The sequence below is a fragment of the Corythoichthys intestinalis genome, chromosome 8, assembly GCF_030265065.1.
Source record: "Corythoichthys intestinalis isolate RoL2023-P3 chromosome 8, ASM3026506v1, whole genome shotgun sequence".
Classification (NCBI taxonomy): domain Eukaryota; kingdom Metazoa; phylum Chordata; class Actinopteri; order Syngnathiformes; family Syngnathidae; genus Corythoichthys; species Corythoichthys intestinalis.
Window position 1 is genome coordinate 9,763,135 of NC_080402.1, and position 19,483 is coordinate 9,782,617.

Sequence of the window (19,483 nt, forward strand, 5' to 3'; positions counted from 1 at the left end):
AAAAAACCAAAAACAAAAACAAAACAAAACTTGAATTTATATTTGACTACAATTTTTTTTGGTCTAAAAACAGCAAAATATTGACCTTAATCCGAATATTGACTGCATGTAAACATGGCTATTGACATGCATTATTACCTATTGCACCTGCTTCACGCTGCAGAAGTAGCTTTAAGTCGTCCACAGAGGAGACGGGAGAGTTCCTCACCAGGTCGACCAGCGACGCAGGGAGTGGATCGCCCTACAAAGATAAAACGACATACAGCTTTTAACTCATTGGCTGCTATTGATGGAGTTAGAGGTCCAATCCATTTGAAGTGCGAGCGATGTCGCCCTCCCACTTCAAATGGATTGGACGCAAGTGTAATAATTTTTTTTAATGCTTCTGTGCATGCGGGTCAGCTACGTCGACACTAGGACAGACAATGGCCTTAAACGTGTAATTAGTTAGACTATACGGCATGTCGGCTACACTAATGTGCTTCTTGTCCGGATTAGTTGTTACACGGATAATGCAGGCAGGTAAAATTACCCAACGCTTAATATAGACTGCCGTCTCCGTACAACTATCGAATACTAAGGAAACGACGTCATGGAGCGTGCAATTGCCATTTTTAGTGCAGCGTGACGGCATTGTAAACAATGGAGATGGACGATCAAGGTGTCGCATTCCTGCTTCTCTTTTCTTTTCCACAGTCATTGTTTACAGTTTATTATCTAGAGCAGGGGTGTCCAAACTTTTTGCAAAGGGGGCCAGATTTGGTGTGGTAAAAATGTGGAGGGCCGACCTTGGCTGACGTCCGTTACGTAGAACAATATATTTAAGCAAATTTTAGCAAGCCATTCTGTGTGTCACATTTGCTTCATTATTTTTGTTTAAAATTTTGGGCTGTCAAAATTATTGCGTTAACGGGCGTTAATTAATTTTTTAAATTAATCACGTTAAAATATTTGACGCAATTAATGCACATGCCCCGCTCAGACAGATTAAAATGACAGCACAGTTTCATGTCCACTTGTTACTTGTGTTTTTTGGTGTTTTGTCACCCTCTGCTGGCGCTTGGGTGCGACTGATTTTATGGGTTTCAGCACCATGAACATTGTGTAATTATTGACATCAACAATGGCGAGCTACTAGTTTATTTTTTGATTGAAATTTTTACAAATTTTATTAAAACGAAAACATTAAAAGGGGTTTTAATATAAAATTTCTATAAATTGTACTAACATTTATCTTTTAAGAACTACAAGTCTTTCTATCCATGGATCGCTTTAACAGAATGTTAATGTTCATGCCATCTTGTTGATTTATTGTTATAATAAACAAATACAGTACTCATGTACAGTATGTTGAATGTATATATCCTTCTTGTGTCTTATCTTTCCATTCCAACAATAATTTACAGAAAAATATGGCATATTTTATTGATGGTTTGAGTTGCGATTAATTACGATTAATTAATTTTTAAGCTGTGATTAGCTCGAGTAAAAATTTTAATCGTTTGACAGCCGTAAATTAATTATTTCAACAATATCGCAACTAGCCTTTGTTGCGTTCTCTTTCGACTCTCGGGCTCTTGTGAAATACTGCTGCTGTAAAATTAAACTAGCTTCAAGTTGCTTCAATTTCTCGCTACGTATCTTCCCTGTAATCTTGTCGTACATTTCAGCGTGTCTTGTTTGGTAATATCGCCTCACGTTGAACTCTTTAAAAACAGCGACTGTCTCTTTGCAAATGACGCAGACACAGTTGTTGCGTATTTTAGAGAAGAAATAGTCCAATTTCCACCTATCCTTGAAGCGTCAGCTGTCACAGTCAACTTTCTTTTTTTTTTTTTTTTTTTTGTTGTCGCCATTTTAGAAAATTGGAAGGGTCATATGGGGTAATGTTGCTTAGAGTGCTGTTGCCTTTTAGTGGGTAAATGAGGAGCAGCATTTAGTGTGTAAGCTACTTCATATGCTGGTAGCAGTACTGCTGACCAATTTATTAAGTCTGTGTGCGGGCCAGACGTTACTGATTTTATGACAGAGGCTGGGGGCCGGATGAAATTTGACCAAGGGCCTCATTTGGCCCCCGGGCCGGACTTTTGACATGTCTGATCTAGAGTGTAGAACATATGTCTCGCGAGTAATTTCTGGCTCTTTTGATGAGTGAATCTGCCTCTCCGCCAACCCGTAATTTTAAATGTGTGACCGGTGGGCTAGCTCGATTTGAACGAGCTGTGATGAGCTGATAATGCAGTCACACATTTTTCTAGAACCTTCAAACCTCGAAATATTGTGCTTGAATTCAGTGCCCATTTGTTGTCCTCCCATCGCGGATTACGCGGAAATGAGCGTTTTATTACTGGGGCCGTCTCCCGCGTTTAGTCTCCGAAAAGCCAGCAGCAGAGTTGGCCACTCCCAACACAATGCCGGCCGAACTGAGGATATAAAAATGCGTAGAGGAAAATGAAACCCCGAAAACTGAATTGCATAGTACCCCAACTCACAGAGGCGGTAGATCAGTTTCATTGTGTTGACATTTCCACCTGTCAAAACTGTCGCCACCTCCAGGGGCGCTACTGTCACACAAACACTCCTGGTTGCGGTTTTCACTTCGAGGAAAAATACGCTTCGCCACACCATATGTTTCTATTTGTATTTTTCTAAGTGGTGAGTGCGCAACTGAGCATTGATTGTAACATCCCAAGTAACGATGTCAGGCTTTCGTTTTTGTTCTTTTCTAAAGATTTATTTCAATCACAACTCGCCGACTGCTCATAAAAGCCGAGTGTGCCTTCAGTCTCTTCACTCTCGCTCCAGGATTATGCGTTCACAAAAAAAAAAGTGTCACAAAACGGAGTTCCCGACCCCTGGTCTAGAAGGTGTAGTAATTTCGAAACTTCCCGCTGGCGAGTAATGAGTTTCCGGTTCAGAGGTAAACCCTCCGGGCGATGACGTAACACATGAGGCTGTGGCTCGTGGGCCGGGTGGGCGGACAGGTTTGGGGGCAGGCGTGGGGTTGGTGGTGCGTCCCTTCTTCCCATCCCTGAGGGCCGGTTGATGGGAGCGCGGGTGGCCCAGGGGTCCACCCTCAGGTCGGTTGCCAACAGGCTTACAATCACAAGGGATTCACACGATTACTGGGTTCTAGATCACAGAAATGATTTGTGTACACTCTACCCCTCCCAATCACTTAGCTTATAGACTTCCCCACCCCCCTCCCCTTCTTTCCCTGGTCAACAGGCCCCCCACATGGTGTCAACCGGAAATACATCTAGCTGACAATAACACCAACATATTAATAGGCGTTCAATGTAATTCTTGTTTGTGTTTTGTTTCTTTCTTCTCTTGTGTTTCTTTTCTTTTACTCCCCCATAACCCCTTCCTGTTTGCTGCCTTGTCATAATAAACGAGATTTGTTGAATGATCACAACAGGAGTAAGTCATACTCTCAATGTAAAACTGTTCAGATCAACTGGACACTTAGACTTCCATCCTCCATGTCAAACAGCTGAACAGGACAGGTTTAAAGAAACAAAACAAAAAAAAAGATGAGCAAGTTTAAGGGGTTCGGTAAAGGAGCTGCTGGGCCTTAATGTCGTACATTGACTAAATCTAAGCAAAGTGGCGTGTTAGATTAGGTTTTTGACAGCCCTGCCCCCAGTTTACAGGCTTTATTCCATTTCTTTCAACTGCTTTTCATCTGATGGGAGGAAAAAATGTTTTGCTCAGTGGAAGGTAGACTTGCACTTGGTATGAAGAAGTATAACTGACTGATGGGCAGAATGGACTCAAATTTTGACCTGTTTAAAAACATGCTGTCATAATGAGAAGAAAGCTGAACAAGAATCCGCTTAGATATATTGGTTTTGTTATTTGAATTAAAAATATTTATATATATTATTATCTAATTCCGAAGGGTTACGTGAATGCATATGGGAAACTTGTGGGGTTAGGTCCATTTAGCAAGGTTACTAAAGGACTAAACAGTGAATGTCAATAACTTTCTGTTACAAAAGAAGAAGACATAAATGTTCGCCCACCCCAACTCTCTGCCGCCCTGTAAATAGTATCATTTGTCGATAAAATTATTATTCTAATAATAAGTACACCTCTGCATAACATTGTGTCCTTTTTAATATTAAAGGCAAAAAGCAATATACTGTAGATCAACTTACAATAAAGTATATTTTTATGAACATAGTTTCGTTTGTAACAGAAAAGACTTAAAGTGTATCAATTTGCCTGAATTAAAAAAAAAAAAAAAAAAAGTCACATCCAAACTGTAAAACTAACGCACGTTACATTTTTTTAACCATTTGATACTAAAAAAATAAAACTAAATAATATTATAAATAATAAATAATAATGAATTCAGATTGATTTGCAACATAAACTCATGAGGACAATAGACCCTACCCACGTGACGTCACAACTCCGCTCTCCTGAATGGTACCGCCCAATTGTCCGTCAAAACATAGTGTTAACCTGTTACGGCTACGTACATTCCTCCTATTTACGGCGTGTTTTTCTGCTCCTTAACATTAATAATCAAAATGGTGAGGGCGTGTGTGGCTGTTGGTTGCACTAACAGAGAAGATGGAAGGAGAGACTTGAAGTTTTACCGTATTCCGAGGGATCCAAAGAGGAGAGCGAAATGGACGGCTGCAATTCGACGTGAAAACTGGGCACCAAAAAATCACCACAGACTATGTAGTAGTCATTTTATATCCGGTAAGATGCATTTAAGATATACTTAGAGGGTTTTAGGCTGACAAATAACCACAATTAAGATCATTGCTAGGCTAATCGCCGACAACATACACGTATGTATGTAGTGAGAGTGCTATCGCTAAACCATATAAACATTAAAAGCCTTAACTCCATTGACAAACGACATGAAATACATTAGACTTGACAGTGGATGTTAGCAATAACAAAAGATTTTGAATTGAAAATTTCGTAACTCACCTTTCCAAGCACAAGATAGATTCCTGCCGAATTTTCGTGGACGAGGACCTGTTTCACCCAACCAGCAACGAAGTATTTATAAGCCTCCAAGCTCTTGAAGTTTTTCAAATTTTTGTGAGAATAGCCTGATTTTGTGTGGACAAGATAATTGTAAATATCAGCGTAGCAGATGTCAGGCAGACAGGGCGAAGACAGTGGGTCGAAAAACATCGATTTGGGCATCAAATATGGATCTGGCGACTGTATAGAACGAAGCTTTTCCACATAACGCCTTTTATGCAACACATCCAGTGAGTTTACGGCATCAGAAAGCACCGGGTCTTCCATGAAATGCATTTTAAATTCCTCGATCAATTGAAACCAATGCTAATACAGAGACAAAATGACGGACAAGTGGGCGGAACCATACAGCGAGCACGTGGTTTTGTGACGTCGGTGGGTATGGTCTATATGCCAAACAATTTGACTGAAAACAAAAAATAAAATAACAAAAATAACAGTGTCATTGGACACAGGAACAGTTTTAATTTTTGCTGCTGGCAGTATTAGCTCATTTGCCATGGTGTGGGGTTATTTTGCACTAAGAAACTTGGCTTGTCACCTTATATGATGCTAACCATGTTCGCTGGTTTACTGATGTAGCACTGACAAAGCGGGATGATTGTCGGCAATATTCAGCACGTTTTCGCTGACAAAAATAAATACATATAGTGGCTTATCAATATGATTGTTTCTAATGTCTTTAGGTGACGTCTTATTTGATTTGGCTCCCTGCTGTCCGCTGCAAACATTTTTAGACACAGTAAACAGACTGATCTTTCCTCATCTCCCACTGTATAAAAAGTCAAAGCCAAAAGCTTTGTCATATTTCCTCGTATTAGCTTTTTATATCTCCAGTGCTCTTTGCTGTGTGCTCTTGTTTGGTTAAAAAAACACTGCACACACTCTGAAAATACTGTCACCCGCTGAGTGAATGTGCAATTACACTTTATTCTAGTACTCCAAAAGGTCACACGCGCCACCCCCTTGGGGGGCGCCCACGACTATTTGAGAAGTACTGGACTAAATGGTGTTTGTCACTGTTTTACTCGCAACTGCCACCTCTGGCCTAAAACATAACTGGGAGCTCGTGCATGGCGCGCATGCTTGTACGAGAACTAACATAGAGCAACGAGTGTTTGGCCCATCAAATCAGGACCAGAAACAAAAACAATAGAAACTAGCAAGTCTTACGTTGGTTAGAAAAGTGGGTTAGAAAAAGTGTTTTTGCCAAGCGGAGACTAGGCAGACGCTCGGTGAAACAGCTCTGCGGGAACACATTTGAACGTGCATAGACGCTTGTTTGCCCAGAGTGGTCGACCCGAAACCTCTTTATTGAAGTTAAGAAAAATAACTTTTTGGGACATTCTAAGGCCATGTCTCCATGTGGTAAGGTATTCGGCCAAAAACACTTTTTCCTCAGATCGGCCTATCATCCACATGCACACACAAGATTAAACAAAGGTTCTTAAAAACTGCGCCCAAACTGAAGATGTACAAATACAGCATTTCTGGCGCCATCATGTGGACACTGATAACTGAAGATTTAACTTTCGAAACGTCATTGACTGTGACAAACTTTGTCCCTACGTCACACATGAGACCAATGCTTACATTTGGAGTAAATTAGACAGGTACTTTTTTTGCTTTCATTGGTTTACAAACTCTTGCAGTGCTTCATATTCAAGAACACATGCAAAGGATGGGGGTATTATGGACATGTATTTTTCGCACATTGTTATGAATGTACTTATAGATGAATGAATGCGGTTGGCTGTGGAAGGTTTTTTTTCCCTACAAACGTGCTGGTGTGGACGTAATTATTTTTTTCCCTGAAGTATTAGGGCAGGATCCTCGGTTTAAAAAAAAAAACAAAAAAAAATCTGATAGGTGTAGACATGGTCAGGGCTGTGTGTACTCATCAGGGCAGTGGTGGAGCATGCATGGAGAAGAAAAGTGTTTTAAATGGACAATGAAATATCCTGTATTGTCTTTTTAATTAATGATCTAAGAGAAAAATTAACAAGAATACGTTGAAATGTTACCATTAAATTTAAACAGGTGCCCTGTACATTCATTGAAGTGTTGATGGTGTGGCAAACATAGCCATCCAAATTGTGACAACCGACCCCAACTTGCGTTTTTGGCTAAAAGCTAAACCAACAGCTAGCAAGCAACTAGCTATCTAAAGAATGTAAATCAAAATTGTTTTGCCATTTGTTCTCATTTTACTTTAATGGTAACACTTTCATAACGAGAAAACTTCTTTGTCATAGCGCAAAAAAAACAATAGTTAAAATGTTAAAAAAAATTAATGACCTCTAAATCTTTCACAGCCATTGATAGCCATAGTCATTATATCTACAGTGGTAACTCTACGTACAAAGTTAATACGTTCCAGGACCTTGTTTGTAAGTCGAAATGGTCGTACTGTATGTCGAGCAGGATTTTCCCATAAGAATACATTATAATTCCATTAATTTGTTCCACAGGCCGAAAACCTATACTAAATCCTTATTAATACTCTTGGTACTATTACAAATGGCAATTACAGATAGCAAAACAAATAAATTATGAATAAAAAATGGAATAATATCATAAGCGGATTTTAAGGGGGGGGGGGGCAGGAGGGCCAGCCCCCCCCACCCCGGTGGACGAAAAGTGTCATTGCATTGTCATTTGTATTTATATATATATATATATATATATATATGTTACGGCTGTCAAACGATTAAAAATTTTAATCGAGTTAATTACAGCTTAAAAATTAATTAATCGTAATTAATCGCAATTAATCGCAATTAATCGCAATTCAAACCATCTCTAAAATATGCCATATTTTTATGTAAATTATTGTTGGAATGGAAAGATAAGACACACGACAGATATATACATACAACATACTGTACATCAGTACTGTATTTGTTTATTATAACGCCTTTGTCCACTCGCCTTTACTGTATAACATATATCTGTACATATCTTGCCCAAAATACAACAAGAGACACATAATTGGCACTAAAAGAAAGAAAACTTACCGAAATATGTGTGGAGCACAAATAGCAATTTGCATTGCATTGTGAATACAGCATAAACGTCTCACAACTACTAATTCTCCCACGTTTAGAAGAAATAACATGAGTATGGAACGGCGCTGCCCCCAAGCGGCCGGTGGCATTCTCTTCACTCTTAATGTCCATAAACGGCCTCATTGTAATCTGTTTGAGGCAATATGCGAGCGGGTCATTCATTGCATGCGTTTATTGCGTCAAATATTTTAACGTGATTCATTTAAAAAATTAATTAACGCCCGTTAACGCGATAATTTTGACAGCCCTAATATATATATATATATATATATATATATATATATATATATATATATATATATATATATATATATATATATATATATACATATATATATATAAAGTTGTAAAGCAATAAAACTGCAACAAAAATGAATGAAATGAACAAAAAAAATTTTTTATTATGGGTCAAAATTATTTTTCGAACAGATCATGTGACTAGCACCTTAGACAGTCATTTGCTTTGCATATAATTTTCACAAAGAATAAAAATAAAATAGGGGAGGGCAATTTTATTTTTGATTGAAAAATGATTTTTTTTCTTTGAAAGGTTTTTTTTTTTTTTTTTGGATTGAAGCAACTTGTTTGGAAATTGAATGATTTAGACACAAATGTCCTACCCATAAATGGTCCAAACACAAAAAGGATTGCTTCAATCAAAGAAAACTTTTTCAATGAAAAATTAAGTGCTAAAATGCACATTTTTCAATCTCGAATATTTTTCGCATTCAAAATGTTTTCTAAGATTGAATTTTTTCTTTTTTTAAATAAAGTGATTTTTCTTTTTGAAAAAATATATTTGTTTAAACAACTTATTTTTTGATTGAAGAATAAAGACAAAAACGTCCTAGCCAAAATGTGGCCCAAACACATATCAACATTACTTCAATCAAAAAAAAAAAATAAAAATCAATTAAAAAAAATAGCTTTCACATGCATTTTTTTTGAGTTTCAAATTTATTTTTGCATTCAAACACATTTTTTTGATTGAAGCACCTTTTTTTTTTAATTGAAAATATATATTTTGATTGAAGTAACTTTTTTTTTTTTTGGATCTAATAATAAAGACGCAACTCTACCTCCATATGGCTCCGCCCAGGGGATACAATTTTTGACTGGAGTAACTACATTGGCGCAACACCGGCAGGCGTACCATATTCAATGGTGACGATCTTGGCGAAAAGTATTGCCTAAGCAGCCTGATTCAGAATTCCACTCAAGGATGATGGGAAACAAAAAACGCTCATTGTCAACTTATTATTATGAATATTCTTGAGAGTTAATTTTATTGTTGACACTACATTTCGGGGTCATCAACATGTTGTGCCCCCCCCCCCCCCCGCCCCAAAGTCAAACCCCGCCTATGAATAATATACTGTACAATATTGTACCAATACCTGAACGCACCGCGTGGCTGATGTGACAGTAGAGATTTTACTTTGACTTTTAATGTTCTGTTGTTTTTGGTGTCAACTGCGGCGGACAGTAGGCGTGTTGTGTTGCACAAGTTCTGAGATAAATTATTAAAAACCTGAACCTGATGCTGGCGATTTCTTTGGCGATATTACCACAATAATAATTGTCACCTTAACTTTTAAACACTGGCGGACGGTAGCGATCGTAGATTTTCTACGGCCGTATTGTGGAGCCAGTTCACGGACACGCACACCACGCTCATATTTTTCAATAATTTCCATTTTCATTTCAATAGTAAGCGTCACCTTTTCCCTTTTTTTTCACCACCTGCACTAACCTTCTTGGAACCCATGTTGATTTCTCTCACAAGAAAAACCACCGTGCGTCCTTCTTGCGGAAAACAAAGGAACGGCGACGCAATCATAAATTGTCGTATGTCATCTAGGGCTGCAGCTATCGATTATTTTAGTAGTCGATTAATCGATAAACTATTAGTTTGGATAATCGAGTAATCGGATGAGGAACATGAACAATTAAATTAACTGACCTGAGCCTCAAACGGTATAAAAAAATAAAATAAATGATCTATGTACAACAAAAGAACAATTGGCTAACTTACATCGCAAAAGTCCGCTAGTTCAAATGCTATAAAATGCTAAACCTTTTTTACAATGCTCTTAACAAATGGTTCAGACACATATTCCCACAAGAATAGGCTAAATATACCTATACAATAAATTACGAATGCATTAAAAAAAAAATTTCCTCAAACAAAATTTTGCTTATGTTGGTCTTAACAGGGAGCACCTGGATTCAGCCACGTGAATTGAGGCCGAATAGAGGGCAGTGTATCCACCCCAATCAATAAAACTAAATGCAAGCACTTTCAAAATAAACCATTACAACGTCACTTTAATTAAACGAATACTCGAATCAGCAAAATTTCATTCGAATATTTTTTTCTAATCGAATACTCGAGTTAATCGAATAATCGTCGCAGCTCTAATGTCATCGGATGTAGAAACAAATGGCAAGTAAAATTTTACGTCGGATGTCGAAAAGATCGTGCGTCGAAGCGATCATATGTCGAGTTACCACTGTATTTGAAGTGGGACAGCTATCAATGATCATGTTTCAATTCCATTGACGACGATATACTTCCAATCCAATTTGACTGGGGGCTGACTCGACCCTCTGGTTGTTGATTTAAAGCAAACGTGGCAACCGAACCGTGTTGCAACCGACTTGTTCACTCCGACTAAGCTTTACACGCAACTTTCGTGCAGATGAATTGAAAGAACTAGAGGCTGTTCAAAAAAGCGGATTGAATTGATTTAAAGCGTTCTTTCTTGCAACAGAATTGGCACTTTATCAAATTATTTGATGAAAGGCCTCCTGTCATGACGTAACCTGCCCACTGCATAGGCGCCAGGAGAGAAATGTTGACACAGCTGCCGGGAGGAATTCTTCAATTCGGAATTGATAAGTGGCTTGTTTGTCGCGCTTTTGTGGAAATGTGATAGGAGCGGTATTCGGCGGGCCTTAGTGGGGTTTATGTTCAGTTTGTAGGGATTGTGTTCAGTTTTTATGAATGGTCGGGTTTCAAGGCCATTGACGGCGATAGACGTCCAATCCCTTTGGAATGGGAGGGGTAGGCAGCAATCGCTCGATTGATGTCCTACTATAAATGGATTCATTCAAATAATTATTACATTGAAATAATTATTTTTTTCCATGATAAAATGGAATAAAATAAGTAAAATGAGCAATTACATTTGGACGTTCTAACATTAAAATAATCTAAACAAAAGATTGGTTAATTGATTATGAACTATTAAAAATGTGTGTATAGTAATATTAATTACAAATAATGAAATCACAATTATTATGTTTGTGTTAAAACAAACTTAAACATATTTTTAATTATGCACAACGTACTCGTCTTATGAAAATAAGTTGAAAAGTTTTACATTTAATTTTTTTTTATTATTTATTTGAATAATTGTTTAATAGGTGATTATGAATTATATAACAAAATGAAAGTAACCTACACAATTTTAAATACATTTTATTGATTTACTTTATTGTTGAAATTCGCCCCCCCCCCCGGCCCAGACGCACACGCGGACAGCACCAACCAAAACAAGTGCCACTCGGCTGATGCCGCCCCGCGTGCGCCCGCCGGGAAGGCCGAATCTCGCGCGTCCTCTTATTTTAACCCTTTGTACTGACTCCATGTTTCAAAAGCTTGAAGAACACTCACCGAAAACAGGTTGACAATTTATTCGTCGACAATGTTAAACACAAGGCAACAACAGACGACGGAGGGACAATTCTGGATCCAAAACAAGGCTACACGTTTCCGAGCAGAAAAAATCTCTTATCTCAGTGTCCAGTCTTTTTAAAGTCTTTGCTGAGGCGGGCCTTGTCGAAGGCGTTTCTGGGCGTTGCTTTTGGGTCATCCCCTCTGTGGCCGGTTTTGGGCGGCTTAGGTTCATGTGCGGATTGGGACGCCCGCTATCAACTTCTCTGACCGGGCTGGTTGTACTTGTTTTAGGACAAAGCGCTTTGTCCTTGGAGTTTGCTGGGAGAGCTGATTGCCAGAGTTGGTGCGTCAATCTTGTGATAAGACGGCATTGTGTATCTCTTCTATTTCTTCTCATTAAACTATGGTGTTCTATTTATTTTATATTAGTAGTGTAGTCCTACCGTAAATATGAAAATGATATTATTTCCTGATTAATTATATTACGTGTGTTAGAGTAATGCAAACAGTTAGACGGTGCCTACGAGAACCTGTACCATATGTATGTGTTAGACTATATATGTGTTAGACTAATGCAAACAATTATATTGTGTGTGCGATGACGGTACCTTTTACTTCATTATTCAACAAAATATTAAAATATAATAGGGCTGTCAAAATGATCGCGTTAACGGGCGGTAATTAATTTTTAAAATTAATCACGTTAAAATATTTGACGCAATTAACGCACATGCCCCGCTCAAGCAGGTTAAAATGACAGTATAGTGCAATCCACTTGTTATTTGTGTTTTATGGAGTTTTGTCGCCCTCTGCTGGCACTTGGGTGCGACTGAATTTATGTGCTTCAGCACCCATGAGCATTGTGTAATTATTGACATTAACAAGGACGGGCTACTAGTTTATTTTTTAATTGAAAATTTTACAAATTTTATTAAAAGGAAAACATTAAGAGGGGTTTTAATATAAAATTTCTATAACTTGTACTAACATTTATCTTTTAAGAACTACAAGTCTTTCTATCCATGGATCGCTTTATCAGAATGTTAGTAATGTTATTGCCATCTTGTTGATTTATTGTTATAATAAACAAATACAGTACTTATGTTGAATGTATATATCCATCTTGTGTCTTATCTTTCCATTCCAACAATAATTTACAGAAAAATATGGCATATATTATAGATGGTTTGAATTGCGATTAATTATGATTAATTTAATTTGTAAGCTTTAATTAACTCGATTAAAAATGTTAATCATTTGACAACCCTAAAATATAAATATTATGTCAAGTGCATTGGTAGGTTATTCCAGGGATGGATACGCATCCATCCTCTGAGTCTGAATTTTGACCTATGTATTTATTTTTTTCTCAGAGCTCATTAATTACATGAATTAATTCTGAAATTATTGTTGCCTGTAGGTTCTCATTAATTGCATGAATGAATTCTGGACTTATTGTTGCCTGTAGGTTCTCAAACTCATTTGCTCCTCAAAAGGTTAAATACATTTTATTTTTAATTGTTTCAGTGTCTCAAAAACGTATTTACACGTCTTTTACGTTTTTTTTTTGTTTTTTTTTTATAAGAGACATCTCTGGGTTTTGATTCAACTGAGCTCCAAAGCACAAAGCTGAAAATCTATTTTAAAGCACTAAAACTGGCCACTGGAGGGCAGTAGCGCATTTGGTAAGACCCGCAACCCGATTCAATGGCAACGAACGGCCAGACCGCACGGTCGGAGCGCTGGCGGAAGGATGCCAGGCGGCGGACGACCGAGCAGAACAACCGAAAGGACGCCCAGGATGCCAGGCGGTGGACGGCCGAGCAGAACGACCGGGACCACCAATGCAGCGAAAGATGCCGTCGAGTCAGTGCTGCTCGCCGAGCAGACCCCGCAGAGACCAAAAAAAAATCCATCTTTATGAGACAGGCAGCGATGAGGGTAAAGTTTACCCGGCTGTTGTGGCGACAACAGCATCATCTCTCAGTTAGTTATGTGTAAATAAATAATTGTTACTTTGCTATCAAAAGCTCTATTTATCTTGTTGTTTATGATATTTTGCAAAAGGAAAACATTATTCAGATGTTTGGGATGTAACTAAAGCAAAAAATAGCTGTGTTAAAGTCAAATTTATGTTTGAAATGTATGTTTTCACAAAAAGCTCAATTTCTCTGTTTTTTCATCAGAAATTGGAAAATTGCTCAAACCAAGCTATTTTCTAATTCTAATTTCTAAAGAATGGAAAAAGATATGATTTTTTTTTTCCTGCTGAAAGAAGAGAGTCTTTCTCTTGGTGGGTTCCATGTTTACTGGACTGTCTCAGGAAATTAGAATACACAATATTCTAATTTCCTGAGACAGTCAGGAAATTAGAATATTGTGTATTCTAATTTCCTGTATATATACACAGGACTGTCTCAAAAAATTAGAATATTGTGTATTCTAATTTCCTGAGACAGTCCAGTATATAGCAATAGAACAGAATTTTCTGTGGGCCTTGCAAAATCAGTCAAAATCCAGTAAAACGGCCGGGAGCGAAGGGCCTTGCTCCGGTGAAAATGGCTGGGAGTGAATTAGTTAATTATATAAATGAATTCTGGACTTATTGTTGCCTGTAGGTTCCAAGTCAGCCAGTAGAATGCATGCACTTGTGTCTTTGAAATGTTTCTGGACTGAAGAAACACTGAGGGAGTGAGCCATTATGTACTAAAAACCAAACGTTACCCTTGATCACAAAAGTCTGCACACCTCCTTTTATAACTCTTAGATCTGTAATCCAATCAGAACCAAGCCTTCTCAGTGGTCCCATAGTACGGCTTCTTCACATGTTTAAGACGCAACGCTACAAAACAAATGCCCACATTGTGCGTCTCCGAGCCGTTTCGTACCGGCGCGTCTTGGAAGGAAGTCGTCGTCGTCGGGTCGACTGGCCGCCCCGTCTCCGACGCTTTCACATTAGCGGACACAAGCCTCCATTGTTTTCCATTGACACTGTCCGTACGGCCATCCATCCGTTTTCTATGCAACTCTTCCTGTTCAAGGCTGAGGGGAAGGGGGCTTCGCTGACTTACTGTAACGCGAGGGACATACCGGAAAAATTACATTACAGTTCTTGCTAATCCAATGTAATGACAGCTTCCTTGATAGGGACAGTTTAAAATCTGAATGTAATTCTCCTTGTTTTATATGGAAGTGTATTGTATTACTAGGAAGAAAAAAACAAGTGTATTTAGTATTTTTTGGGGGGGCGGGGGGTTCTTTATCTTTTTAATGCTCTGTTTTTTCAGACTAATTTTGTCACTGTATTTCCTGAATAATTTGGAATGGTGTTGATCGTTTTTTTTTTTAACCTGTCCAGTTCATCTGCTTACACATGGAGAATGGTAAATCTGAGCGTCTTTAAAGGCTGAAACAGTTTTAATGTGTCACATTGGAGTTTGGTGTACTTCCACTATGGTTGTTTATATTGTGTTGTTTATTCAGACTTTTTTGTTAGGGTTGTTCCGATCATGTTTTTTTTGCTCCCGATCCGATCCCGATCGTTTTAGTTTGAGTATCTGCCGATCCCGATATTTCCCGATCCGATTGCTTTTTTTTTTTGCTCCCGATTCAATTCCAATCATTTCCGATAATTTTTCCCGATAATATACATTTTTGCAATGCATTAAGAAAAAAATGAATAAAACTCGGACGAATATATACATTCAACCTACAGTACATAAGTGCTGTATTTGTTTATTATGACAATAAATCCTCAAGATGGCATTTACATTATTAACATTCTGTCTGAGAAGGATCCACGGATAGAAAGACTTGTAATTTTTAAAGGATAAATGTGACTTTGTATATTGTGACTAAATATTGCCATCTAGTGTATTTGTTGAGCTTTCAGTAAATGATACTGTAGCCATTTAACTATTCTGCCCAAATGCATGATGGGAAGTGCAACCATGACTGTGCGTAGTGGCACCAATTGATATATCTTTTCTGCGTTGGGAAGTAACATAGGGTGTTAAGGAAAAAATCAGCCACTACCGTTTTTCCCCACATTGCTTCCCACGATATTTCTAATTGTTGAGAGAGGGAATTTAAGGCTTTGGCCAATTAAAAAAAGGTACCAATGACTGCCAAAATTCTCTCTACTCATTTTACGCTGCCTGTTTGCTCTATATATATGTAAATCAGCGCCATTATAGATTGGACGCGACAATGCGTGAGTGGGTTGTGCAGCGCATGCGTTAATTGCATTAAATATTCCAACGTGATTAATTTAAAAAAGCCCTACTTTAAGCCAAAACAAAAGACTCTGGATGAATGTAAGACATTTTGTCTGTAACGTTGAATACAATTAGAAAACGATTGAATTAAAAAATATATATATATTATAAAAAAGCATGTCCGATATTTTTTTGCCGATTCCGATACTTTGAAAATGACGTGGTCCTGATCGATCGGGACATCTTTAATTTTTGTATTTTTTTATTTTTCAAATATAGTTTTTGGCCCGTTTTTCTGAATACTTTATAATTATTATCATTCTGATATTGTTTTGGTGAAAAGGGGGAATTACTTGGAAAAACAGCAATTTTTGTTGTTGTTGTATTATGAGTAATTTTTTTCTCCATTGTTATTCTGAAAAAAAAAATCTATTATTCTGGTTATTTTTTTCTATTTTTTTTTTCCTGAGCTCAGCTCAAAACAAAACAAAAAAATGAGGAAAACAATTACGCAGAATTGCAGCAAAAATAAAAATGACTGAAAAACAGAATTTTAAAAGTGTATTCAAAATAGATTACTTGTAAAAACGAACTTTTTTTTTTCTTTTCTCTGAATTAATGCAATGTGCTGTCGTAGTTTTAAGTTTAGACTTCAACCCAGGGATGCCGAAGTCCGGTCCTCGAGAGCCCCTATCCAGCTTGTTTTCCATGTCTCCCTCCTTGAACACACCTGAATCAAATGATCAGCTCATCAGCAAGCTCTGCAGGAGCCTGATAATGATCCTGATTATTTGAGTCAGGTGTGTTGGAGGAGGGAGAATTGGAAAACAAGCTGGATAGGGGCTATCGAGGACCTGACTTGGGCACCCCTGTCTCATCCCAATGAAATTATATGACTTTTATTCTCGTAGAAATAGTACGAGAAAAAATTAATACTATTACTACGGGAAAAAAAGTCGAACTGTTAGTACGAGAAAAAAGTCGTACTACCACTACAAGAAAAAAAGTTGAAGAATCATCTTAATTTTACTCAACAAAAGCATAATTAGCATTTTTCTATATACAATCACAAATTATTTAGGTTGAAATCCGCTATTGTGTAGATACAAATTCCAAAATGGCAGCCGTCACAAAACAAAGAACTTTTTAAGTTTTTAAGTTGAAATTTATTTTAAATAAACGCTTGAATGGCGGAATTTCTATAGATATGAATGTTAAACAGTCTCTAAATTCTTGGTAAAAAGCGAAAAAAAAAAGGAAAGGCAGTTATCATTCATTTCACGTAAATATTTCAAGCAAAAATTACGATATTGTGTAATCCAAGATGCCGTTCGTCACGAAACGGGTTTTTTAAGTTAAAAATTCTTGTAAATAAACGCTCAAATCACGGAATTTCTATAGATATGAACGTAAAACAGTCTAAATTCTTGGTTACAAGCAAAGAACGGGCAGTTATCATTCAATTTAGGTAAATATTTCAAGTCGGGCTGTCAAAATTATCGCGTTAACGAGCGGTAATTAATTTTTCAAATTAATCCCGTTAAAATATTTGACGCAATTAACGCACAAATGCCCCGCTCGAACAGATCAAAATGAGAGCACAGTGAAAGGTGTACTTGTTGTGTTTTTCGGAGTTTTGCCGCCCTCTGCTGGCGCTTAGGTGCGACTGATTTTATAGGCTTCAGCATCCATGAGCATTGTGTAAGTAATTATTGACATTAACAATGGCGGGCTACTAGTTTATTTTTTGATTGAAAATTTTACAAATTTTATTAAAACGAAAACATGAAGAGAGGTTTTGATATTAAATTTCTATAACTTGTCTTTTAAGAACTACAAGTCTTTCTATCCATGGATCGCTTTAACAGAATGTAAATAATGGTAATGCCATCTTGTTGATTTATTGTTATAATAAAGAAATACAGTACTTATGTACCGTATGTTGAATGTATATATCCATTTTGTGTCTTATCTTTCCATTCCAACAATAATTTACAGAAAAATATGGCATATTTTATAGATGGTTTGAATTGCGATTAATTGCGATTAATTACGATTAATTCATTTATAAGCTGTAATTAACTCAATTAAAAATTTTAATCGTTTGACACCCCTAATTTCAAGCCAAAGTTACACTAATTTTATTCATTGATTTTTTTTTTTTCCACATTTCAAAGTGCATGCATGGTGCTATTTAATATAATAACTACCTTGAATCCTTGACCAAATCACTCTTGAGACCGTAAAGAAGCAGTAAAACCTTCATCCTGTTTTCACCTAAATCCGGCGTTAGAACGCAGCGTGTGTTTGAGTTTATCACAGTGAAAGCCAACTCAACGTTCTGCCTGGGTCGGCCTCCTACGGGAAGGCGTGGCACAATTTCTGTGGGAGCTGACTTGTCAACAGATGGTGGCGTCTATGGTAGCGATTTATCCTATGTAATGTATGTTTTTCATCGTAGTACCAGTACAACTTTAATCTCGTAGTCATTTATTTTTTTCTTCATCGTTTCCATATTGTTTGTCGTGATATGCCAAAGTTATTGTGCGGTCAATGTAAAAACGGCTCATTTTTAGAGCAACTCTACCTCGTCTATCACCGTCAATGGCAGCCAAAGACCTTACCAGCGGGTTTTCCCCTTTTCATCCTTTTCCTGTCTTCAAGGGAGGACACCTGGGTGACTTTCACAAACCACCGGCTGACCTACTTAAGCAACCTCACACACAAACGGCAGCACACCTACACCGTGTCTAAACAGACGTGACGTCGACATGAATCCTAAATGAATGTAAGCAGCAATAAAGATAAGAATACAACTTAATGTGCCTGTTTGGATGCTGGCGAAAGTTGCTTGCACTATACGCTGCAAATTTTGTGCTTGAAGCAGATACGCATACACCAACTGCGCAGCGGGCCTCATGGTACAGGAAGCCTGGAAGGCGTAAAGATCTTATGGAATGTTGCTAGAGAAAGGTGAGGTGTAATGGAATGTATTTATGGGGTCAGTTAGCGGCGCTTGCCCAGACAAATGCAATCGTGTTTCAATGGAGGAGCACTGGTCATACAAAATCAAACAAATATATAAACATTATGTAATATAAGTAAATGCAATCAATAAATACAAAATAAGATCAAATTAAATAAATGCTGACATGAATAAATACAATTAAAAAAAAACAAAAATAGGTACATACAAACTGAAATAAATTTAGTTTAATAACTAACTAAAAACTGAATTGAATAAATAAAAGTGGCAATTTAAAAAAATAGTAAAATATATAAATATAATAAATAAATATTACAATCTTTTTTTTAAAAAACTACATAAAAAGTTGTTGACATGAAGAAAAACAAAATGAAATAAATACATGTACAAATTGAAATTAATAACATTTCTGAATAAATACTTTTAAAATTATATAATTACCGTAATTTTCGGATTATAAGACGCTACTTTTTTCCTTCATTTTGAATCCTGCGGCTTATAGTCCGGCGCGTCT

At 37.2% G+C, this 19,483-nt stretch overlaps 1 protein-coding gene across 1 annotated transcript in view; it reads right to left on the reverse strand.

The window, feature by feature from the left end:
* pdgfba (platelet-derived growth factor beta polypeptide a) overlaps window positions 1-19,483 on the reverse strand; it is a 40,737-nt gene that overhangs the window by 12,392 nt on the left and 8,862 nt on the right. Inside the window, exon 2 of the mRNA XM_057843396.1 lies at window positions 139-241. Within this exon, the coding sequence (XP_057699379.1) occupies window positions 139-241 (103 nt within the window). The remainder of the gene's footprint in view (window positions 1-138; window positions 242-19,483) is intronic.